General features: G+C 45.0%; 1 protein-coding gene across 1 annotated transcript in view; it reads left to right on the top strand.

Moving 5' to 3' along the window:
• Positions 1–6,324: 6,324 nt before the first annotated feature.
• Positions 6,325–26,556, top strand: part of EFNB3 (ephrin B3) — a 45,310-nt gene continuing 25,078 nt past the window's right edge. The window contains exon 1 of the mRNA XM_066629081.1: positions 6,325–6,443. Coding sequence (XP_066485178.1) covers positions 6,325–6,443 — 119 coding nt within the window. The remainder of the gene's footprint in view (positions 6,444–26,556) is intronic.

Here is a 26,556-nt window from a genome sequence, read left to right on the forward strand (position 1 = left end):
AATGGAAAGGCAGAGGCCAATACGGTTGGTTCCAGCGGCGTCGCAGGAGTTGCCAGAACGTGACTGTGTTCAGCCATGAACTGCCTCAGGGACTCCGGCTCCGGATTTTGACTCGAGGTTGACTCCTGAAGCCTTTTCCATAACTGGAAGTAGCCACAAGGCAGTGGAGGTTTGGGATCAGAGTTTTCCTTCTTTCAGATGAGCTGCCTTCCCAGGCTATGAGTCCCATCTACCCGGTGGCTGTTTAGTCGCCTCTTAGGACAAGTACAGCCAAACTGAGGGCCTATTCTTATCCCCAGCCCCCAGGGGAAATTTGCAGGGTAATTAGCAGCTATCTGATATTTGAATAGTGTCAGGCTTGAATTAGTTAGTTATCTGATCTTGCCATCACCTATGTTCACATTGGAGGCTCTGCTCCAAGCTTGGAGACCCATCAAAAATCAGGTTGCAACACAGCAGTGGGTCCTGACCCACAGTTGGGAAACACTGAACTAGACTAAAATAATTTGAAGGTTTTTCCTTCCAGCCTCCTTCTTTACCCCTCTGCAGTCCCACTGGGAGGAACCAGGCAGTCCTGGCTCAAAACTCCCACCCACTTCTAGACTTCCTTGATGTTCCTAGAAGGTAGGGGCTCTGCCTCCTAGCACCAATCCATTCCTGCTCCCCCCTCTCCCCCCATGAATGAATGACCTGTCTGCAAAATTGATGATGGTGATGATGATGATGGTGATGAAGAAAAGAGAGGTACCAGAGTTGTATCTTGTTCTGTGTCCAGCCTAAACTCCAGGGGTGATGCCAGCAATTGACCAAATTGGGCACTGATCAAGGGTCCTACCTGGTTGGGTTGGTCCCTAAATCCTTGTCCCAGTGACAGTGGTTTTTCCAGGACCACTGACAGGGGACACGCAGGGGAAGATTGGAAGGCTCCAAGCAGGGCTTTACTCCACAGGTGCTGTGAAAAGCTGTGCTCCCCAAGGTGTTCAGGGAGGGCCTGTGGCTGTGAGGGCACTCTGCACATGTTCTGAGGTTCCCATGTCTTTCATATCGCATGGTAGCGGTGTGATCCTTGTCAGACACAACAGGCTTTAGAGCTATGTGTTTTCATAGTCCTTTGATTGCTTTATCTTTGTTCCTGCAACCTTAGCAGGCTAACACTTTGGGGGTCTCTTCCCCATGTTCACCTATAGATGGCGCCCTTTTGCCTATTGAACTTGCTTTACCATAATTTCTCACAGACATTGGGATATGTTGTGGTTTGTATATGTGTGTTTGTCTAAATTATTTATATTTCTACCCCCACAAAGCAAATGCACCCCTGCAGAACTCTCCCATTTTGTAACCTCTTCCAGAATTCTGGCCTGAAGCTTCCAAACACCCTAATCCTGAACACTCCACCAAACTTCCCCCGAACCCATTTTTGCCTGACCCACAAGTATACACATTTGGTCCCTGTTGCATATATGTAACATTGGGCAGAAATGGCTTTAAAAAATTGTTCTGTCATTATATTTTATTTAAATTCATTTCTGTCCCACCCTGTTCTGATGGCTTGTGATGGGTAAAAAATTTACACTCCTAATACTGAAAATGAATGTCTATGATACCTAGAAACATTTTATAACAAAATGTGTGAGTGTGTGTATATATAAAGCTTGTGTGCATATATACTGTGTATGATGAAATACACTGTATAAGCACTGTATTGTGTACATGTATATTCATAGATCCAGATCCTTTTTGGGGGGGGGGGGTGGACTTGCACATATCCTGCAGTCAACTAATAGGGCTCCCTGGGGCACAGTTTGAAAACTAGAGACCTAGTTCTTATTTTATTTACCTCTGAGGAGAGAAGCCTGGAGTTTGATAGTTGCAGAATTCACCATTGTGGGCATGTGAACATCTTTTCTTTTACGTAAGCTGCTAGTCCTCATGTTAGGCTTGAAAGAATACGAGCATTGCGTGAGGCTACCTTGCAGACTTGTTCAAGGGGATTTGAACAGGCTGTGCAGTCACTGGGGGAGGGGCTCAGTTCCCCCATGGGTCCCACATAATCAGGAAAACCAAGCAGAAGAATCTTGAAAATGCAGGTCTGTTGAATATGCATAATTTTAATACAGAGTAACTGGGTGCAGCCTTTCAATCACCATAAAGATGGTGGGTGAAGCAGACACAGAGGCATTTCTACTTCCCTTCCCCCACTCCAGACAGCATTGGAGAAGGGCAGGGCAGGACCATATTGCAAGCAATGGGGCCTCTTGCACTTGCCTTCATTCCTTGAAGGCTCATTAGTCTTCAGCATTAGTGCACAAACCCATATTGGTGTGGCCCAGAGTCTCTGCTTGCCCTGAGCCATCCAAGCGAAGTGCTTGAGTGCAACATGGGTGCCCATCCGACAACCCTGACACTACATGTATGTCTGCCATGCCCCTATTACTCTAATGGAGAGCATGTATGTCTGCTAGAATCAATTGCTCATGTGCTTTCCAGTTTCTCCTCTTCTGTTATGAGGACTAGAAAGTCGGGGTCCTTTAGGGGAGAAAAGTGGAAAGCCATGATTCTCTCAATGTGAGAATGATCACATTGATGTTGAGATGCCGTATTTTGTTTCCTTAGGAATTCTTGGGGGTTGTATCCAGAGTCACAACTAACTTGTCTGTCTCGTTGATTTCAATGCAGCTTTGTCAGAATTCCTTTTCTTTGGGTACAATCCTTGGTCTGTCTTGGGATTCGGTCTCACAAACAGAAAATGCTGGGATATTCTGAGAATGAAGTCATATCCATTAACTATCTTGGTTCAAGCTGTCAGTTAAGCCACCATCATGATATTTATTTAATTTCTTTTTTTCTTTTAACCTAGTATTAATGGCATTCAAAACATCCTGTGGTAGGGAGTTCCACTGATGAATTGTTGCAAATTGCAATGAGAAACAGTAGCTTCTTTGCTGTACATTAGATTTGCAAAGGAAGCACAACTACAGGCAAAAATGGTGCCTGCAGATTTGAGTGTTCAGAAATGACAATTTCTGGACCAGAAGGTTTCTTACTGTGCCTCAGAAAACTTGACCTGATATGTATGACCTGCAACAGGCTATGGTTATTTATTGCACAAGGGAAAGTACTCTCTGCATTTGCTCTCTGGATACTCCAGTACTCTCTGGCTGTGCAGAGAGGACACGTTCACAATTCTAAATTATTTACTTGATCTGGGTCACAAGCACCCCAGCGTTAAAATTACTAAAAACTAAAATTGAATTAAGATTTGAGGCAGGGCTGAACCAAGACCTAAGGGTGTGTGTGTGTGTGTGTGTGTGTGTGTGTGTGCGCGCGCGCGCCAAATGCTATCTCCCCCTTACTTGGTGATGTACCAGCTCTGCTCCCTAACTTTGATAGAAAGGGGAATAGAGTGGAATTTTGGAATTGTAGCCCATGTGTATGTGCATGCATGTGTCTGCACTTGCATGTACATGTTGTACATATGTGTGAGAGAGACAGGAAGGGGCCGAGTGAGTACATGCTTTGGGTAGCATCAGTTCAGCCACCAAGATTCACAGGACTCTTTGTCTTCCCAGAGAAGGTTCCGTGAAACTCAAAAGCCTGCATATTTCTCTTTTTATTGAACAAAGTCACATTTGGTGTAGAACAGGGATGTGTGGAGGGGGGGGAGGCAGGTGAGACGGAGCCTTCCCTTCGAAAAGCAGCGCTGTTGCTCTGCCTCACCTGCCTCCCTCTGCCACTGCACATCCCTGGCATAGAAGTGTTTGTGCTTTCAGTTGCCACACATCTGAAGAAGAGTTCTGTCCATCTCAAAGGCCTGCATCCTGCTTTACCAAACTGCATCAGCAGACTCAAAATACAATTTTCGATACTGTGCTGTCTTCCCTCTTGATATGTGGTTTTATAATAATCTCAAGTAGTTTTTAATATGCAGACTTACATGTTCATAATAACTCTGGTTATGCTTTGGGTCATTTTCTTTGTTTTTCCTGGCTTCAGAGATGTAATCCGTGGCCAGACGTGCCCACATTCAACAGGTCTGACTTTTCTCCTGGCATGACCATGTAGAGATGAACTTTGCCGGAAAAAAGTCAATATGGAAAAAAAAAGAATACAAATTTAGTATCCCCTTGTCCCCTTGTCTTCTGTGACACTGTAAGACCCCAGAAAACGGGTGTCTCCAGATGTTCTTAGATTCAGTCTTCCCATCTTTTCAATCTTTGCAAAATTCCTTTGGGGGGGGTTTGTTGCTACTGACATTACTACTGCATCAGGTCAGCCATGGAGATTCACAGGATTCTTCACCTTCTTGATGAGGAGCTTGTGTAACTCGAAAGACTTCTGTTGCTCTCTTACTGATTCAAGTCAGATACATGTAGAAGTGTATGCTCTTAAGAATCATCGCCCCTCTGACGTAGAGTTCTGTGTGTCTCAGAGGCCTCCATAGTGCTCTGCCAACTTGCAGAAGTGGAAACAAAATAAAATGTTAGCTACTGTGGTAATGCTATTTGGTTTTTTGTTTATTTTAAAAACATTTTCATCAAGCCTTTCCAAGCTTTTGTGATTAACTGAAGATGGCTTACAGGATGGGATTTTAAAAAAAAATTATTTAAATTTTACAAAATGGGAATTTTTAAAAAAATCGTTTCTTGATATGCTGTTTTCTAAATAATCCCTAATAGCAGAGGGCTACCCCAAAATAGATTATTCTTTCTCCACCTCCAGAGCCACTAATGAACATAGGGTCCAATCCAGTGTGGAGGTCTCTGGTACAGGTCTTGTTGAAATTAATGGAAGGTTCACAAGAACACAGTAGTTGGTGACAACACAGGAACCAGCCAACTGGTGCCTTCCATGGCACCAATTCCCTTCCTTGCACAGTTCCCGGTGGTCTCACTAAATTGGGCTCACAATGGGTCCACTCTCTCCACCTCCCATTGCATTTTGACACCCAAATCGGCCGCCACCTTCCTGTAAGGGCAGCTCTCCACCAGTGTGCACCCCCAGCCCCCACTGATTAGAGGTCTGATGTTCCACCAATCTCTCTTGCCCCCCTTCACAACACTTTCCTCTATAAATAATTATGCTGACTCCATTGAAATCAGCTCTTCCATTTATCTACCTCAGTTCTGTTCACCTGGTGGAGGGGGGGGAACACTCAACATTTTTTTCAAATGTCCCCTTTCATTTTATTTTTTAAACACAGCAAACCCCCCCCCCCTTTTCTTATGAAGAATCCTTGACAGAGGGGTGGTCCAGAGTCAAAACCAGAAAATATTCTGCTCCCTCCCTGTGTGCAAGCAATCCTGGTGGCATTCGGCTGGCATCTTTCTCTTGCCAACCCCCCTGCCTTGGGTTGCACACGCTCTTGTTGTCGCTCTCTCTTTTATTCCTTTTTTTGCTGGAGTTTTTTCTGTGTGCAGCTTCAATCCTGAGTCCATATCTTCTCTCATCTCCTGACTCCAGCTCCCTGAATGTGTTTGGAGAGTCTCTCTTCACTCCAGTATTTCTCATTCACCAATTCTTCTCCTCCCTTCTCTCTCTCTCTCTCTCTCTCTCTCTCTCTCTCTGTGTGTGTGTGTGTATGTGTGAGTGTGTCTAGGCAAAAAAAGAAAGAAAATTCTCCTTATTCCCATTCTTTTGGATCCATCGCTGGAGTTCTCCATTGCTCAGCCTTCCAGAGTGGGGGCTGCAAAGAAAGCAAAGCACCAAATCCAACCGAAGAGGACGACTCAGAAGGGGGGTAGTGGTTGCAAATGAATTCTTGCTGTGCCCCCCTTTCTTTCTATCTTACAACACACACTTTTCCCCACCTCTCTTCAGCACCCCCCTAAGGAGCTCAGAACAGAGGGACCTACACATTCAAGAGGCCAAGTGGATGAATTTCTCCCTGGTGTGTTCCTGTGTTATTCTTGATGGTTGGTTTTTTCCCCCTTTTCTTTCTTTCAAGCAAAACAAAACAAGACAAAAAAACCAGAGATGCGGTTTGTTCTCCCAAGATTGTCTCCATCTTCGCCTCTGGATCTGTGTGTGCTCTTCAAACTTTCCAGATCCACCAGAAACCTTGTGCAAAAGCGAGGATTTATAAAACTTTACTGACCCAAGGGAATTAGATCCATAGAGACATTTTACATTTTATTTTTGTGCATATGTCTTGCTTCTCGGTTTCCAAAGGGTTGCATTAGTTGCTGCTCCTTGGAATTAGTGTTATGTGTGTGTGATTTGTCAAAGAAGGAAAACAAAGACAGGAAGGAGAAAGGAAGAAAAGGAGTGAAGAAAAAAGACTGAAGGGGAGTTGGATTTGAAAGGAGTTGTTTCTCTTTTGCAGTAATGGCCCTGGGGATCTCTTGGGCTGGATTTTATACTGGGCTGTTATTCTCTTTGCTGGAACTCTGGTTTATAGAAGGACTCAGTTTAGAACCCATTTACTGGAACACCTCAAACAAAAAGTAAGTATCTTGGAGGGGGGGTGTCCTCCATGCACACACCCGGAGTGTGAAGTATACTGTGTTTTAGGGGTAGCATTTTAAAAATAATTTTCAAGTTTTCCTAGCTCTTTGTCTTTCTGCAGATTAAAAAGAAGAATGGGGTGGTGAGGAAGGTAAATTTGGTACAAAAGAATCTGTATTGTTTGTTCTTATATTTTTTTAAAAAATATCTAATTTGGGGATTCTCTTGTTGCAAATCCAGACACACAGTAGTAAGAGAAGGAAAATGTCTTGTTTGAAATGCCAGAAGGATGATCTTGGTAACCGTGGTCAGTTTCAAGTGAAACAGACTAGGAGGAACCCTTTCATCACAAAGAAGCCTCCTTTCACACCAACTAAGATTTTACAGGTCTAGGTCCCCCCCCTTTTTTTTTTTTGCAAACTTTTGGAATTTCCATTTCCTCCTTCCATTTGGTTATAGGATCAGAGAAGGAGAATAAGAAATTTAGTGCTTGATTTGCACCCAGTCACTACAGTTTTAAAGATCCAAAATATGATTGTTTTGATCCCCATGTGTCTCTCTCAAAATTGTATCCTGGTTTCTTTTTCATCTTTCAGGAAAGTGATTTTCCCACTTCAGCCTCTGAAGAGTTTATCTGGTGACTGACTTCAGCTAGTTAGGGAAGTTCTGTATGGCTCCACACACAACTAGAATGCTTCTGAAGAGTGTGTGTGTGTAAATATTACTTTGACAGCATCTTAGTTATGTGTGTCTGACACCTTGATACTAAATGCATTTACTTGAAAGTAAGCCTGTTGATTCTGGTGGAACTCCCTGTTAGATGTGCAATGCAAGCAGTCCAGTTGGTCTCTGCATCTCTGGGTGTGTGTGCTGGTAACCACTTAAAAATCATGGTTGGTGACACTCAAAATTAAGTGAGGTGCACTAAGTTTGTGAGTGTGCTATTTTATGGCCTTTTCAGAACAGCTCATACTTGCTGTTAAACACTTGTTAAACTGGGTGTGTGTGTGTGTGTGTTGTAGAAATGTGTCTGTTCTGAAGCTTTTCATTTTGTGTATTGGGTGGGTCTGTGGATTGCATTCTGCAGTTATCAGCTGCTTCTGTGACTTTGTCCCTTTGGGTTATAGTCATCCAACCCCCCACTCTCCCTATGAATGGGTTACATTTTAAAAATGCATACACCGTTTGGGGCAAAATCCACTGGAAAGGCCTTCTGTGCAAGGCCTGTTGAAATAACTGAGACCAGGCAGGATTGTAACTTCTTTTCTCAATACCTATCTCTGCGCTCTCTCACACACACATTTTTCCAGATCAGAGCTTTAATAGGTCAAATTAAGAATTTTTGTGTGTGTGTGATGTGCTTTGTTTTCTGCTTCTCTCAACTGGAGTTTCAGTGCCTGTCAGTTTTCCCTTGAGTGGTCAAAGTATTCTTCAAATGGGATAGACCCACACAATTTCTCTCTCTCTCTCTCTCTCTCTCTCTCTCTCTCTCTCTCTCTCTCTCTCTCTCTTTAGTGTGTCATGCACACAACCTTAAGCACACACACACAAACCTCCCCCTGAGTCCAGAACTGGCTCCATCTGTTAACAATTGTGGCTAAACCTCCAATAACTTCTGAAGCTCAAGTCCTACTTGCACATTTAAAAGAATATAAAAAAAAGAGGGAGGAGGCTGGACTGGAATAATTTATTTAGGAGCTGAGATTCAGGATTACATCAGTTTTTTTTAAGGTAGTGGGGGGTGTGATGGGGGAGGCAGAGTGGTTGTTTGTCAGAAAATCTCTCTCTCGCACATGAAAAAAAAACCCCTGTGATTCATAAGTGCTACAATTTGCGCTCTGTCGCCATGTGAGGAAGCGCTTCCTAGCAACAGAAATATATATTAGAGCTTAATAGGCCTATTTGCCTAAATCATGGTGTGAATGTGTGTGATGGTGTGTGCGTCTGAGTGAGGGTGTGTTTTCCTCCTTCCTTACCTTTTCTTCTCTCCTCCTCTCCTCCCCTTCATCTCCTCCTCAAAAGGGAAGGGGGAAAATAATATTTTCAAACACATCCCTTTCTACCACTCCTGAAGAAATATATGCATATATAATCTTTAAATGGCACAGGAGGAGCAGAGATGGAAACAAACAAAAAAAGGGGAGAGAGGGTCTTCCACATTAAAAAAAACAACCAGTTATTTCAAAGTGGGGACCTGAACAGAGCAGGCCTGATCAATTGCTTGCTGCAAAAACCCATACACCCCCCCCAGCACCTGCTCTTTCTAATGGTTGAGAGGGACAATCATTGGGGAGAGGGGAGAAACAGTGTTTGGGGGCTCCATCACCCCCAGAAACGTTTCCAGCACAAGCCCTGTGTGAATGGATGGGAAAGGTTGCCCAAGTGTGCAGCCCCACATCTCCCGTTCACTCCAGTGGCCACTCCTGGAGAACTTTTGGGTGGACGGAAAGCTTCCGAACAGCATCAGTGTTGCTTTTTTGGAATGTAAAATGTGTCCTTAGTTGGGTATTCTTGTTGTGCTGGAATTTCCTGTTGGTGGTTCTGAGAAAAGGGGGGGGGGGCAGAATGTCAGAACTTGCCTGCAGTTTTGGAGGAAGTTATAACACAGAACAAAATACTGGGCCAGCAGGAAGGGTGCTGAGTGCTAAAGTTCTTAGTTTTTTGGGAGGTAGCTTGTTCCCTCCACATTGACAAGGAACCCCATGGAACTGTCCTGGTTTGTTTGAAAGCAAGCAACCAGAGTCCCTTTTCCAGAAAAGCAATTCCCAGAGAACACACACAAAACGTTTACATTTTCTGCCCTGCTCAGCACAGAAGGTGCGGGGGGGCGGCTTGAACTACAGGGAATGTAATCAGTTGGTCTTTCTCATCTGTGCAGTTGTAGGTTCCCCCCCCTCTCTCCCCCTAAATACCAGCTTTAACCCCCTCCCTTTAACTCACCAGGCGGGAGCCTGAAGAGAGAATGAATTTGGAGAGACACAACTTAAGGAGTTTGACATGAGTGGTAGTCATTTTTCATGTCATCTGGTGGTGTGGGATGGATGCCGCACTTGTAGCTTACAAGTTTGTTATGAATCTGTGTGTGTGTGAGCCCTTGTATACGTAGCTTTCAGTTGTTGTTTTTTTCCAAGCCATGTTGCAAGCTTTCACTGATAGATTAATTAGTTGATTAATTTGAGCAGGCCAGCTTTAACCGGGGAGGCTGGATGTTAAGACACAGATTTATACCTTGCTGTGCCTGGGAGTGAAACTATGTTGAGGCCACTCTTTCTTCCAACAATAGTGTTTGCCCCTTAACTTAAAAATTGACCTCACACTTCCTTCAGTATCTTCCCTATGCTGAGACTTTTGTGATATGAGAATATATTTAATTGTAACCAATTGACAGCACAGTCCAATGCGTGTCTACTCAGAAGTAAGTCTCACTGTACTCAATGGGGCTTGCTCCCAGGAAAGTGTGCATAGGAGCCGGAGGGCCCAATCCTATCCAATTTTCCAGTGCCGGTGCTGGTGTGCTTATGGGGTATGCACTGCTTTGTGTGTTGGGGATGCAGTCACAGAGGCCTCCTCAAGGTATGGAAACATTTGTTCCCGTACCTTGGGGCTGCATTTTGGTTGCACCGGTGCTGGAAAGTTGGATAGGATTGGGCTCTGAGTCAATTAAATGGCTGACAACTTTTGAAGTGTGCCTCTAAAGGAAAACATGTGCCTTTTCCATGCTGAGGTCCACACAGTAGCATAGCCAGAGGGGGCAGCGTGGTAAGTAGAGCAGGTGCCGCAATGCACTGTATAAGCAGGCCTTCCTGCTCAACATCAGAGCCATTGTGGGCAGCCCAATGACAATGCCCAAAGTTGGGAGGAAAATAAATGTTTTCCAGCTCTGATGATATGACAGAAATCATATCTCTGTATTAAGATAAGTGAACTCAGTGCAATGTTTTCCCAAGTGAATATTATCCAAATCTGTGGCTGGTCATGTCAATGGCTTTTCAGCAGAGGAAGGAAGAAGGTGCTTTACATGTTTGCCTTTGCGAGCTGTGTTGGCTGATCAGGTGTGGTGACCTTCCCAAGCAAGGAGCAGGGATGTATGTGTGCCAAAGTCCTTCCAGGCCTAAACGGAGCCGCTCTTCGCCTCGGCACTAAGTTATCTGACTGAGATCAAGCTCAATTCAAATGTGTTGTGTGCTTTAAATCTGTGAAACTCTCGTGTAGGTAATCAGACACGACAATTTCACACATGTTCTATTTATATACCTGTGATGTACACTGTGGGTAAGCCAGTCAACTGTAGCCTCCCAGCACGTATATGCAAGATGAGATCCAGGTGTGGTAGACCCATATGACAATTGCTATGTGGAGAGCGTTCTTTTTTCTATACAGAGGTACTCTCTGCCACCAGTCTGGAAGGACCTCAGTGTGATTTCCCCAGAGAAGATCCCGACTTTTGGCCACTGGATGAATTCATTCTGGACCCTCAACCGCTGCCTAGCTCTATCCTCTGTTATTATCGTAGATTAGAGTCCAGGCTTCACTCATGAGCATAAATGATGAGAGCAGAAAAAACCACCCACTACCCCTTTAGCCACCGATAACTCTGGGAGGCTCCATAGCTCAGTGGTGGAGCACCTACTTTGCACACAGGTCCTGGATGCAACCTTTGGTTCCACTACTGAAAAAGGATCTCAGGTAGCTGGGCTGGGAAAAAGGCTTATCTTTCCCTAAGACCCTGGAGAACCCCTGTCTAAGAAGACAGCACTGGGTCTGTCTCAACACAGGGGGGCTTCAGATGCTCTGAGGTTTCACTCTAGAAAGGAGCCTTAAAGCTGGCGAAAGGTCCTGAAGGGACACTGAAAGACCAGTAAATGTGTCTGAAGCGGTGTGATGGGCTTGTGCTCCAGCAGATCTGATCAGAGCGGTAGACATAATCAGACTTGGTAACTTTGCCACAAGCGGAACTAGCAATCTAATTCACATTTGACCATCAAGGAGAGACCATCTGTGGGACAAACAAACGCATGCATTCCTACCACTTTTAAAATGGAGGAACATTCTCACTAAATGGGATGTTATTGCCAGGGATGTGGGGCCAGGATTCAGTTTTCTTGGAATTGGTGGTTTCATTTGCTTTCATTTTTTTCTTTTAAAGCAAGGTTCATACCTTCTTGGCTAAAAACACAGTTTCAAAAGTGTATGCATGATGAGTGGTGGCTGAGCAGGCTTTCCAATGGTCAGGACTCTTCCCCATGACTGGCTAAAGCAGAATATACATGTTGGCAACCTTCAGTCTCGAAAGACTCTGGTATCGCGCTCTGGATGGTGGTTCCGGCACAGCGTCTAGTGTGGCTGAAAAGGCCGATTCGGGAGTGGCAATCCCTTCCACACTTGGAGCAAGTGTAGTGTGTCCCTGGTCTGTCTCCCTGGCTGTGGGCCTTCCTTCTTTGCCTCTGTCTGTTGACCAAGTGTTTCTTCAAACTGGGAAAGGCCATGCTGCACAGCCTGCCTCCAAGCGGGCTAAAGCAGAATAAAGCATGCAAAATAAGCCATACTTTTGCCAAATTTATGCTGGTCTCAAAATTCCTCTTATTTTTTATTTTGGTTTTTTTATTTGGTTTTTAGAGCAGAGCCCTTAAGAATGTGAGTTGCAATCTGCGTTTTGCAATTAAGTAATTGACAGAGCCATGTCACCCACCACCACAGAGAGTGAGGAAAATCACACCAGATTTTTAGGTGGTACTCCCAAAATGAATTATGCTTTGATCTCTAATCTCTGGTCTGTGAATGAGACTGCAAAGCATGGTAACATCTTGTCCTCCTACCTTCGCACGCAAGATGTTCTGACTGTTTAGGGTGGTTGTTCCTCCTGGAATTGGTGAGAGTTCACAGTTCATCTATTCCTCTTTTGGCCTCTTTTGAGTACTGCTTTCTATATAGCATCTTCTGCTAAGCCACAGTTGAAGATATAGGGCAGCTCTAACTACATACTTATATGTGTGTTAACTAGTTTAACCATCACACTCTTCCCCCAAAGAATTCTGGAAATTGTAGTTTGGTGAAGTACCAAGAATTATCTGTTGGGAATCACTTCATAGGTTTCTTTGAGGAAAGGAAATGACTTTTAAACCTAAGTGCCACATAGTAAAGGTCACTGATTTGACTTTACATAGAGTCCCCTATGCTCAATATGTAGTAGTAGTTGGCAACCTTCAGTCTCGAAAGACTCTGGTATCGTGCTCTGAATGGTGGTTCTGGCACAGCGTCCAGTGTGGCTGAAAAGGCAGATAGAGCACCACCTTTGCACATGGAAGCTCACTTGTTCAATCCCTGGCAGATTTGCCAGTGGAAAAGAGCTGAGATAGTGCTGGTAAAGGCCGACCCCTATCTGAGACCCTGGACATTGGGTTCCAGTCCAAGCAGACAGCATTGGACTAGAGGGACCTAGGTTGCTTCATAGGTTCCCAGATGTGGCCGTTGCTGTGATCTTTAGCAGGCAGGTTGCTCTAGGTCAGGGGTGTCCAAACATTTTGGCAGGAGGGCCACATCATCTTTCTGACACTGTGTCGGGGGCCGGTGAAAAAAAGAATTAATTTACCATTTAAAATGTGAATAAATTTACATAAATGAATATATTAGAGATGGAATTTATATGAATGAATGAAGGTCTTGCAGTGATTCAAGGCTTATAAAAGGCATTGCACAAAGCAAGGCCAGCCTTTCCTTCACTGCCACTGCTGCATCACAGATGTGAAACAGCAAGCTGTGGAGGGAGCCCTCGTCCCACAGCTCAGGTGAGAAGTCAAATAGTCGTCCTCTTGCTGACAGCAGTTGCGTCAAGCCAGCACAGGCTCCAACAAGTCTCTGGAGGGCCAGAGGCTCATTGGAGACTGGGGGCTCCCTGAGGCCCTGATTGAGGCCCCTGGGCAAGTGGCCCCTGGGCTGGGACTTGGGCACCCCTGATCTAGGTGGAAATTGAAAATATACTTGCTGGAGTACTGGGAGGATTCAAGCTTCAGAGTTAATCAGAATTCATCTAAGTCATTTTGGTAGCAGAGGACAAGGGCTGGTTCAAGCACATGTTACCATGCGAACGGTCTCCATTGGAAAGTCTTTTGTGTTGAAGGCTGCAGTCTTATGCACAGTTACCTAGGTGTAAGCCCTGCTGAATGCAGCACTGCAGTGGGACTTACTTCCAAGTAAACGTGTATAGGATTGTTCTGTAAGACTGCGGAGAAACTTTGTGTGTGGAAGGCAAACCTCGGAAATATAAAACAAGTGCCTTTGAACCAGCTTGGTCCCATGGGCAGCTATCAGGGAGGGACTTCACTTCAGACCCCACATCTGTTGTGCGCTTGGACTGTCTTGAACAAGTTGTGTTCTCTCACTCAGCCTCAGTTTCCCTCACTGGGAATAATCTGCATTATTTTGGGGTGCCGCGAATCCTTCACATTAATTATCATAAAGTATTTTATAATGAGAAACTCGCAATTACTATTAATGGATCAAAGAAGAAATGGATCAAATGCTAGAAAGAAGCAGGTTTGCAAATTACAAAAGTTTTTGAGCATTTGGGGTTTCTGTTATTTATTTATTTATTTATTTATTTATTTATATTCCGCCTTTCTCCCCGAAGGGCACCCAAGGCGGCTAACAATCAGGTTAAAATACAAGACAACAGATAAACATTAAAAATACAAAACACTAAAAAACAATTACAACAAGATAAAATACATAGCAGCAGATTGAAAACACGCAGTAAAAGAGAAATTTATAAAAACAGCGCTTATAGTGTCTCGAAGGCTTTCCTGACGAAAAAACTCTTCAGGCCCTGCCGGAACGCTAATAATGAGGAAGCTGTTCTCAATTCAAAGGGAAGGGAATTCCATAGTGCAGGTGCCACCACCGAAAAGGCCGTTTCTGGCCGCCATTCCCTTCGCCACTCTCACGACCAACAGGGCCCCTTCTGATGACCTTAGAGACCGGACCGGATTATACGGAAGAAGGCGGTCTCTCAAATACGGTCTCTCTCTGTTCCATTGTGTAAAAGAATTTGGAGTAACTGAACAGCTTGCACTTTCTTACCCTCGCTGGTTGATCTTCTAAAAGCTCTTGTCTTACCTGTTTGAGCTTGGCAGTTGACAAAACTGCAAACCAGCAGAAAAATAGGAGTATAACAAAGGTTTGGCTCTTTGCAAAATATTTTCTTCCTTTGTGATGCCTTGGCAAACTCTCATCAACTTGCTTAAGGTGTTTGTCTATATCTTTGCCAGGCAACTCTGCATTCAGAATAATTTTTTCTTTGCATGGATTCTGAAATGTTTGAATCTCACATCATAAGGGCAGCAGTGTTCTTGGATTAACTGTTGTGTCTGCTTAAGAAAAAAAAAAGATGATGATGATGATGATGCAATCAGATTTTGTTTTTTGGAAATCAGGCAGCCACCTCTGTGGAACTTGCTTGACTTTCCACCTTACAGAAACCTCTGGCCTTAGAGGTCCTCAGATTTTCCTCTTCACGGCTTGTGGCAGACTGTGATTTGTCCTGATTATAGCCTTATATCTTTCATTTTGCCAACTGAGAGCCCAATCCTATGCTTGTCTATTCAGAAGTAAGTCCCATTAGAGTCAATGGGCTTACTCCCAGAAAAGTGTGGATACGACTGGACTGTCAATCTCCTAGAGATTATTTGGGCATGATAGAGCCACACCAGTGTGTGCCACCAGTAGAGGTGAGGGAATGGGGCAAGAAATAGGGCCTTCTTGGTGGTGTCACCCCGCCTGTGTAATTCCCTCCCTCTGGAATTAGATATTTCCCTCCCTCTGGAGCCATTAGATATTTGATTTTCTCTGTAAACCGCTTTGTGAACTTTTTGTTGAAAAGCTGTATATAAATACTGTTGTTGTTGTTGTTGTTGTTGGAATTGAGAACAGCTCCCTCTTTGGTGTCCTTTCGGCAGGGTCTCAAGACCTTTTTATTTAAGGAAGTTTTTAAATGCTGACATGGGGGGGGGCTAGCACTTTTTAATGAAACATCATTTAATCTGTGGTCCAATTGTGCTTTATAGTTTTTGTGGTTTTAATTGTTTTAATGTTTTTAGCACTGTTTTTAGCGTATTGAAATATTGTTGTAAGCCGCCTTGAGGGCCCTTAAGTGGGATGGAAAGGCAGGGTACAAATCTCTTAAATAAATAAATAAATAAATACATGCATTGAAAAGATTTTTTGTGGACCTTGAAGTGCTTTTCTGAAGGTTGTGTGTTGTCACAGGTCTCAGAAAACATTTTTTAATCATGCGTGTTTCCACACTGGCTATGAGGCTGTGTCATTTAGAGACCAATCCTGCTGTTCATTTACTGGTGCTAAACATTACCCAGCCTGCACTTTACAGTTGCAGCGCAGCCCGCAACCCACGCTAGCAAAGGGATGGAAAAGAAACTGTAGTGATGCCCTTATACAAATTGGTGATGTGGTCACATTTGATGTGTGTAGTTCTGTGCCTTGAAAAAGAATGGATGGTGAAGACAGGAAGAAGGGCAGAAAAGGGCAATGCAAATGACATTTTGAGCACATTTGAGGAAAGGCTAAAGCATTTGGTGCTCTTTAGTTTTGAGAAAAGGCAGCGAAGGGGGTACATGATAGAGGCTTATACACTTCTCTGTCATGCGGGGAAAGGGGATAAAGAGAAGTTGTGTTTCCCGCTCATTCTGCTAGAACTTAGGGTCATCCAAGAAATTGATTGGCAGGAGACTGAAGACAGGCAAAATAAGATATTTCTTTACACAATGCAGAATTAACATACTAGGGAATATGCTCCCTGGTGACAGCCGCTGACGGACAGCTTCAAAAGAGGATCAGACAGATTCAAAGACAACAGCTGTTACCCAAGATAGCTAAATGGACCCTCCAGGTTCCAAGGCAGAGGGAAGGCCAGCAACAAGCGGGTCTTGCCTTCCAGTCCTACTGGAAGCCTACTGAAGGCAATTTGCCACTAGGAAGCAGGGCGCTGTTATATGGTGCTCTCCGAGCCAGCAGGACAATTCTGCAGGTCTTATGTTGAGTCCAACCTGAAGAAATGAATCCCTTGTGAATCCCTTGAAATGAAATGAATGAAGAAATGAGTCCCTTGAAGAAAAGAAGACCTTGGGCAGATACCGCTGCCCGAAGGGCCCCTCCTGACCGAGGAATTAAGTCAGATAGAGGTTAAAAGAAAAGATGTTTCAGACCTCATTGATAAATTAAAGATCAATAAGTCACCAGACCCTGATGGCATCCACCCGAGAGCTATTCAGGAATTGAAGAATGAAGTTGCTGATCTCTTGACTAAGATATGCAACTTGTCCCTCAAAACAGCCACGGTACCAGAAGATTGGAGGATAGCAAATGTCACGCCGATCTTTAAAAAGGGAAAGAGGGGGGACCCGGGAAAGTATAGGCCAGTCAGGCTAACATCTATACCTGGTAAGATGGTGGAATGCCTCATCAAAGTTAGAATCTCAAAACATATAGATGAACAGGCCTTGCTGAGGGAGAATCAGCATGGCTTCTGTAAGGGTAAGTCTTGCCTCACAAACCTTTTAGAATTCTTTGAAAAGGTCAACAGGCATGTGGTTGTGGGAGAACCCGTAGACATTATATATCTGGACTTTCAGAAGGCGTTTGACACGGTCCCTCATCAAAGGCTGCTGAGAAAACTCCACAGTCAGGGAATTAGAGGGCAGGTCCTCTCCTGGATTGAGACCTGGTTGAAGACCAGGAAACAGAGAGTGGGTGTCAATGGGCAATTTTCACAATGGAGAGAGGTGAAAAGCGGTGTGCCCCAAGGATCTGTCCTGGGACCGGTGCTCTTCAACCTCTTCATAAATGACCTGGAGACAAGGTTGAGCAGTGAGGTGGCTAAGTTTGCAGACGACACCAAACTTTTCCAAGTGGTGAAGACCAGACGTGATTGTGAGGAGCTCCAGAAGGATCTCTCCAGACTGGCAGAATGGGTAGCAAAATGGCAGATGCGCTTCAATGTCAGTAAGTGTAAGGTCATGCACATTGGGACAAAAAATCAAAACTTCACATATAGGCTGATGGGTTCTGAGCTGTCTGTGACAGGAGAGAGATCTTGGGGTGGTGGTGGACAAGTCGATGAAAGTGTCAACCCAATGTGCGGCGGCAGTAAAGAAGGTCAATTCTATGCTTGGGATCATTAGGAAGGGTATTGAGAACAAAATGGCTAATATTATAATGCCGTTGTACAAATCGATGGTAAGGCCACACCTGGAGTATTGTGTCCAGTTCTGGTCACCACATCTCAAAAAGGATATAGTGGAAATGGATAAGGTGTAAAAGAGAGCGACTAAGATGATTGCTGGGCTGGGGCACCTTCTTTACGAGGAAAGGCTACGGCATTTGGGCCTCTTCAGCCTAGAAAAGAGACGCCTGAGGGGGGACATGATTGAGACATACAAAATTATGCAGGGGATGGACAGAGTGGATAGGGAGATGCTCTTTACACTCTCACATAACACCAGAACCAGGGGACATCCACTAAAATTGAGTGTTGGGAGAGTTAGAACAGACAAAAGACAGTATTTCTTTACTCAGCATGTGGTTGGTCTGTGGAACTCCTTGCCTCAGGATGTGGTGATGGCATCTGGCCTGGACGTCTTTAGAAGGGGATTAGGCAAGTTTCTGGAGGAAAAATCCATTACGGGTTACAAGCCATGATGTATATGTGCAACCTCCTGATTTTAGAAATGGGCTATGCCAGATGCAAGGGAGGGCACCAGGATGAGGTCTCTTGTTATCTGGTGTGCTCTCTGGGGCATTTGGTGGGCCGCTGTGAGATACAGGAAGCTGGACCAGATGGGCCTATGGCCTGATCCAGTGGGGCTGTTCTTATGTTCTTACGTTCTTGTAAAACCAGGACAGTTTTAGACCAGTCAGTCTTGTGCCACTGCTTAGTCTCACTAATGCTTGCCCATTTTCAGCAGATTTACTCAGTGAACTGGCACAATTGATTAACTAATGTTTTAATCACAGGTTAAAATTTGCCCCTAGCCGGTCAATTAACTGATAAGAAGGCTAGATAGCAAATTGATTTCACACACGCACTCATGCACACACTGAGAGAGAGAGAGAGCGAGAGAGCTTGAGGGCCCGATCCTATTGGGACCATGCTGGCCCAGCACTGGCATGCAGTGTTGCAAACATGCCGTAGGCATGGAGGGAGCCATTACGAGGTGGGGAGATGGTGGGGGGCAGGCATGGTGGAGGACGGAGTGGGGTGGAAGGGGAAGGAGAGGTGGCAGGCCCTGCCACCATATCCTAACTCCCTTCTGGCTCGGGAGACCCAACACGGATCTCTTTGAATCTGCACCCATTCCATAGCGGGCGCAGATTCAAGGAGACCCACTGAGGCCACCTGGGGATTAGATGGGGTAAAGGAGTGTAAGCTCTTACTTACCCAAGTAGATCCATACTGCTTCCCAGCCCCATGGGATGCAGCGGTAGCCATTTCGGAACCACTGCAGCCCTGGGTGCCAGGAAGCCCAGGACTGGGCTGTGAATTGGTGGACAGTCCTAATTTCGAGATGTGGATAGTTAACAAGTCTTCAGCTAGTGAAAGGCACACTGAGCTGATGTGTTGAGGCCTTAAAACGATAAATCCAAGTGGCATCTTCGCACCACAAACACAAGCCCCCCACACAGAATTAGCCACTGTGCCCTTGTGCATGTCATTGGGGCTTGCTCAGGAGAACTTGCTCATGGAGTGCGCCCTGGATCAGATCCTTCCGACGCATCCGCTGCCTTGCCGTAAAGCCACCTCTGGCTTTGCCTCTTGGGCTGAAGATTCCACCACAGTACCCTTCATGGGCAACTCCTTACTGCTTCTCATAAGCCTTGCAGTTTACGCTTCCTGTTCTCCATGTGAAATTGGGGCTGCGTTCGTTTTCTAATAATAAATAGGAGGAAGCCATGTTTCTTGCATGCCTCTAGCGTGCTTCTAGTGCGGCTCATTAAAAAGCACACAACAAAATGGAGTGCAGTCATAGAGGAGTAATTGAAATCAGCTGCATGAAGGCTGCCGTGTTGTAACCATAATGCAAGGATTTTCAACATTTATCATCTCACGGCACACTAACAAGGTGTAAAATTGTCAAGGCACACCAGCAGTTTTTTGACAATTGACAAGGGCCACCACACTGCCAGCAAGGGGCTCACATCCCCCAATGGCCCTTTTAATAAATGACCCCCTCCCCCAGTCTCCCATGGTGCAGACCATTCACGGCATGCCAATGTAGAGGTTGCCATGTTTATGCCAGTAGTAATCAAATGCATGGAAGTGGCCATCTTTAACAGCTCTGAGCTTACAATTCAAATTGCTAGTGTGGTGTGCATGCTAGAATGTGGAAAATAACATGACCCGAGCGTGCTAGACGGAGAAAAAAAATCAGCTTTCTTGTTCTTCTCACGCTAGAAGCTGAACAATGATTGCAGCCTAGGTTTCCTTGTTGGCTGTTGTTTAGTGCTGTTATTTAACATCCTGCCTGTGGTCCATGTGGAAGCCAATGGATCCCTGTCTTTTAGAAATGGGCTATGTCAGAATGCCAGATGCAAGGGAGGGCACCAGGATGAGGTCTCTTGTGATCTGGTGTGCTCCCTGGGGCATTTGGTGGGCCGCTGTGAGATACAGGAAGCTGGACTAGATGGGCCTATGGCCTGATCCAGTGGGGCTGTTCTTATGTTCTTATGTCTTCCTTAAGGTAGCTTTCCATGTTCCTGAAGATTCCTATCGAGTGTCCCATGAGCCTTCCTTCCTCCAAGTTAAACAAACTCAATTCCTTCCATCCTTCCTCATCTGTCGTCATCTCCAGACATCTAAGCATTTTCCTTTCTGTTACTCTTTTGAGTCTTTCCCATTTTTCCGTGAGGGATCATAAGCAAGCTACTTATCAGGAGTTTATTGACTTGAGCAAGATGTTTTCACAGGGGCCAGAAACGTTAAAGCCTTTTCTGCTTTCAAGGAAGGTGGGATTCTGTTCTTGCCAATCATCAGGGCTTTGTAGATTGTCACAAGCAGCTTGTACATTGCTAGGAACACAGGACCCTGAATCAGACCATTGGTCTGTCTGGCTCAGAATTGTTGACAATGACTGGCAGTGGTTTCAGACAGAAATCTTTCTCAGCCCCTCCCTGAGTGAGAACCATGACCCAAAATTCATTGATGACTTTGTCACTGCTTAAACATACCTGAACGATGTCTGTTTATAAGTGAATTGTTTTCTGGTATAAATGGTTGCCGTGCTCTTTCCTTTTTTGAACAGGAGAGGATGCTTCCCCTACCCAACAAGAGGGTAGCACCCAATCAGTGCAGGTTAGAGAAGAAGAGCCGATAAAGAGAGGCTCTGGTAACGGTTTCACTTCTGAATAAGTTATTTCATTTTTTAAAAATACATTGAACTTCCCCCTAAGGAAAAGTTTTTTTAAACTTGCAACGCAATGAGCTCAGTGGTGGTCGGAGCACTAATGCACTTCAGGTGGAGCACATCTGCTCACAGGTGTCACAGAGAACACATGAAGTTTGGCATGTGACCATAAATCCACCTTCCTGTACGGACATCAACTGCTTTTAAAAACTGGTTTCCTGCCCATTTAAAACTGCATTACTGTACATTAATTCTCCCCCTCCCACATACACAGAGTGCAAGGACTGCTACGAAGCACTTTTAATGTTTAAAAAATCCCTTTCAGTGCTGCATTCAGTGTTCCACTGTGTTGTTCTGGTTTATGAAGATCATATTTTGGCTCTTGTCAGGACTTTTGGCTAAGGACCTTGTGGAAATCACAACTATTGATCCTTGTGTTCTAGAGGGCTTTACTGGGGGAAGGAGGGAAGAGGCATTTCTGTCTTAACATGATTATATATCCTTTCTACAACCAAGTTTGTATTTAAATATCTGCTGATGTGCCCAGTAAATCTAAGCTTTCTCCTTTTATTAAAATCAACAGTTCAGTCTCATAGACTAGAGCAAGGAAAGGCTCAGCTGTCTTCGCATCTCTAAAAAATTATCTGCTTACGACATTAAAATTCTTGATAAAATTAGGGTAGCAAATAATTGAGCACCCTTAATTGTGTTCGGGGAAGACATGACTGGTGTGACCTTTGCATAGAGGTCTTGCCAAATCAGAGGAAGATCTTTTCCATGCTCTTCTCCACAAGGCTGGTCCGAGCCATTTTGGGGCCCTAGGCAAAACACTAAAATGGCTCCTCCCTGGCTGCTAATTAACATGGGACAAAGCTTGCTGCACAGCCCCTGTTTGTTTCAGTAGGGTTTGTGCATGAGAACTCAGTGCTGACCCTGGATTGTGCCCCCTGTTAATTAGGGGAAGAGGAGGTGAAATTTTAGATTGTCTGTATAAGCCTGGCTCTGAGCGGAGAGCAGGTTTGCATGGCAGAAAGGTGCTCACCAATTGCTCAGGTAAGCCAGCCAAACCGGATGCCAAAAGTGGGAAGGGAAACTGGTGCGCACTAGCAAAAATGACTTTTTAAAAAAAGGAATTAGGCATTAATGGAAGATAAGTAGTGGCTTAGAGCCAGCACATTAATAGGTAACATATCTCTGATCGCCAGTTCTTGGGGGCAAACGACAAGGCTCAGCTGTTTCCATTGTGCTATGCTTGTGAGCTCCCAGAGGGATCTGGCCGCCCACTGTTGGAGACAGAGCGCTGGGCAACACAGACTCTTGGTTTGATCCAACAAGGCAATTGCACTACGACTTCCTAATTTGACTTTGGAGGAAAATTTTGCACTCTAAGCATTATTTATTAACTTACATAATTTCTGTGCAAAAGCAGCTACCAAATGCACATCCTACCATTCTCCCCCCCCAAGCAATTTACATTAAATTATCATGCCAATGTGGTACAATTGTATCAACTGAAACCAGCAGCCAAGACCTTGCTTAAAAAGATGGACTAGATCTAAAAGCTTGTTGGAAAATGGATTAGCTAAACTCATCCGCCCATCCGTCCAACAGGAAATTCAGGTGGGCACATCTCCACCCCACTCAATTCCCTATGCCTGGCTGCGGCAGCCCTTTGTGCCCCAGAGTACGTGAAGCAGGGCACTAAATCGTATCCATTTTCATGAACTTCACTGAATAGCGGTGGCGCAAATTGTCCTTGAAACCAGGCTTCAGCTGCCCGCTCCATTGGGGGTTTACTGAGTGTGCTAGATTACCAGTCTCCTCCTCTGGGTCTTGATTTTTGGGGGACAAATCATCTCAGCATTGTGTCCAATTGGTCAATCATTACCTATTGTGTATGAAGAATGGGGGAAAGGGGACCCTTATTTGTATTGTAAATTTTTTCCCAGCTTTTCCTCAGCTCTCATTCTGTCTCTTTGCTCACCCCCCTCCCAACCTTTGTGTGATTCAAGAGCCCCTTGGAAACCAAAGCATGAAAGGGGGTTGGTGAAGTGCCATCTTGTCACCTGTGCGACATGCATCTCACAGAAGAGCGAAGGCCCAACTGCCGATCAATGCTGCAGAGGCACTTAGAAATCAGTCCCCTCTTGTTAAATCAACAGGCAACTGTTCAGGTGACTAGTAATTTGCCACACTAATCTATATGGTCTTGTGTGAGAGTTTCAGCAACAGATCTGTGGACATGCCTGTGAAATCTATGGAAAGGCCACATCTGAAGAGTGGGGCAGAAAATCTTAGCACATTTTCATGTGTGGTGTGATGAAAACCTTTCAGCCCACAATATGTTGCTTCTGATTATAGTTAATGTGGCAGGGAAAGGAAAGTGGATTTTTAAGTCAAAGGCACATTCTTGCCAGTATGGGCTTTATGTCTGAAACAGGGACGTATGGTAGGTGGTGAGGCAGAGCCTCCCCACCAGAGTCCTACAAAAAGCACCGCCTCCGTGTGAGGTGCCCAAGCACCCACAACCCACAGCAGTGGCACTTTTTGAAGGACTTTTTGAAGGGTATTGAGAACAAAACGGCTAATATTATAATGCCGTTGTACAAATCTATGGTAAGGCCACACCTGGAGTATTGTGTCCAGTTCTGGTCGCCGCATCTCAAAAAAGACATAGTGGAAATGGAAAAGGTGCAAAAGAGAGCGACTAAGATGATTACGGGGCTGGGGCACCTTCCTTATGAGGAAAGGCTACGGCGTTTGGGCCTCTTCAGCCTAGAAAAGATACGCTTGAGGGGGGACATGATTGAGACATACAAAATTATGTAGGGGATGGACAGAGTGGATAGGGAGATGCTCTTTACACTCTCACATAACACCAGAACCAGGGGACATCCACTAAAATTGAGTGTTGGGAGAGTTAGGACAAAAGAAAATATTTCTTTACTCAGCGTGTGGTCGGTCTGTGGAACTCCTTGCCACAGGATGTGGTGATGGCGTGTAGCCTGGACGCCTTTAAAAGGGGATTGGACAAGTTTCTGGAGGAAAAATCCATTACGGGGTACAAGCCATGATGTGTATGTGCAACCTCCTGATTTTAGAAATGGGCTCTGTCAGAATGCCAGATGCAAGGGAGGGCACCAGGATGAGGTCTCTTGTTATCTGGTGTGCTCCCTGGGACATTTGGTGGGCCGCTGTGAGATACAGAAGCTGGACTAGATGGGCCTATGGCCTGATCCAGTGGGGCTGTTCTTATGTTCTTATGACTCTGGTGGGGAGGCTCTGCCTCACCTGCCTCCCCACCCACCACACTTCCCTGGTCTGAAAAGGGAAAATTTGATGCATGTGTCTCTTGGGGCCTCACCTTGCAGAGTTAATGCAGAGTCCCTATCTATCAGTAGTTTGGCCTGAACAGTTCAGCACTGTTGTTTTGGCGGTAAACATTTCAGTTTGTGTATATCATTGGGATTGCAAATGCATTCCTGCTTATTTTGGGTAGTCTTCATGTGTAAAACCTTTTGTCCAGGGCTGGCCCCCGCACGAGGCCGTTTTGGGGGTACCATCCAAAGGCAGAAAATCGCCATCAATTATTGAGTTTATTTTTCCTACGGTTACGGCCCTGGGGGTGCTATTTGGACTGTTCTGCCTCGGGCACCAAAATACCTTGCGCTGTTTCCACTTATGTCAAAGAGAGGAGAGGGAATGTGGTGTGGCTGTGCAAGGCTACGGAGCCTGGCTGTGCCTCAGAAGGTGGGCCTCCGAGTATGCAGTGAGTCTTCTGGAGGTAATTTCTGCTGACAAGCAGACAGGGATAGCTGGTGGTGCTCTTGTTAATTAGGTCATGAACAATTTGGAACAGTGTGGTGTTAAAAATATTATGTGAGAGGCTTTTGAGAGGAGTTTGCTTTAAACCCAGAGAGAAGTTTCTGAAATGCGAATACAGGCATTGCTACACGTCTGTGATTTTCTCCACTATAGAAATGGACAAAACTTGCAAGATTCACTTCATTTTTTTTAAAGTTCATATCTGTCCAAGATTTTTCCCCCTTCTCCCAGAGTTGGCAGTCCTAGATTAAGTGAAACTTGTCATTGCAGTGTCACTTGTCACTTGCTGTAGCTCTGACCAAGACATCTTTGGTGTTTGAGGTGAACAATCAAAATGGCATCCTCTCCGGTAGGGTTGCCGATTCTCAGGGTTTGATGTAGAGTAGGGGTGTCAAACATAAGGCCTACCGGCCAAATGCAGCCCCTGGAAGCAATTTATCCAGCCTGCGTTATAATTGGGCTTTCCCAGCTCCGTAATTGGGTTCTCTCATATCTTGAAAATATGAACAAGGTTTGCACATTTTCTCTTCTGTCATTTGCAGCAAATGAATTTCTATGTGAGAAAAAGTGCTACTTTCTGGCCATCATCTGCTTAATGATGTCACCCCCTGCCTAATGATGTCACTCCCGGCCTCAGCAGGCACCACGAATACTAACCAATCCTCTGTATGAAATGAGTTTGACATCGCTGATGTGGAGTGTCAGGGTTTTAGCCTCCTTCTCAGGGTCTCTTTGAAAGGAGTAAAAGGACTCAAAAGGACAGGCTATCCATTTTTCTGAATAGCTTGAGAGCTTTTGCTAATAGCTTCACAACAGAAAGTTTCTGGAAAGTTCTCCACTGCCTCACCAGCCAGCATCACTTATCACTGAGACTCGTCCCCTCAGATTTGGCATTCTGGTAATCCGGCAACCAGACTGTCTTCCACTTAATAACATGGGACACAGACTTCCAGAAAGTTCTCCTGCGCTCATCTTATTTATTGACTTAAGCAGAGCTATGCATTATTGGGGTGCAAAGCCACACCACCCAATATTCTACCATTACTGGTAGCCGATCTCTGAAGTCCAAGAAGAAGAAACACCCAAGACCATAGGTGGTGGGAGGGAAAGCCTCGCTTTGGCTCCCGGGACAACAGAATAACCAAATCACATTAAATCCCAAACAACTCCTGGGGTTTCTAGAAAAGCCTCCATTCCATCAGAAGGGCATTTCAGGTGGTTATTCTAGAGAAGCAAAACAGTGGCAATATGCTGGGGTGAACACACATCAGAATCAACCCCCAAATAGCCAGTTATTAGAGTTCCGTGCTGGGAGTGAATGAAGGGAAGGAATGGGGGCAGGCCTGCAAATTGCAATCCATCCTCCTGCTCTCTTAAACCAGGCTCAAAATTCGGATTACAGATTTGAAATGGTCCATTTATTTCCACTCTAAAATGCATCGGTCTGCCCTATCTGAAACGGACAGGTGGTGACCAGGCAACCAATAATTTGCAGGCGAATCGATAGGGATCTGTATGCGCGGGTACTTCAGATGTCAGCCCATCTCAGTAAATGTGCTTGCAGAGTGCTGGTGTGTGTGTGTGTGTGCGGGGGGGGGGGGGATACCTTTTCTGGGATGCTGTATAGGGGTGGGGAGGAAGGCACATAGATATAGGCCTTAATTGTTTGCGGCTGGTTTTAACCAGCATTCCTTCACCGTAGAACTTGGCAGAGTTTGAATAGTTCACAACAACTCAGAAATGAAGGGGTAGACTGCTGTATTCAATTCAAATAGGCCAAGGAGGAATTGCTATTATTTCATTATATTTGTACGCCTTCTAGATGCCCAAGGCCCCTCAACAAATTAATATTTTAACTTTACAACATCAAATGCCA

Source organism: Tiliqua scincoides, chromosome 5 (assembly GCF_035046505.1).
Source record: "Tiliqua scincoides isolate rTilSci1 chromosome 5, rTilSci1.hap2, whole genome shotgun sequence".
In the NCBI taxonomy this organism is placed as follows: Eukaryota; Metazoa; Chordata; class Lepidosauria; order Squamata; family Scincidae; genus Tiliqua; species Tiliqua scincoides.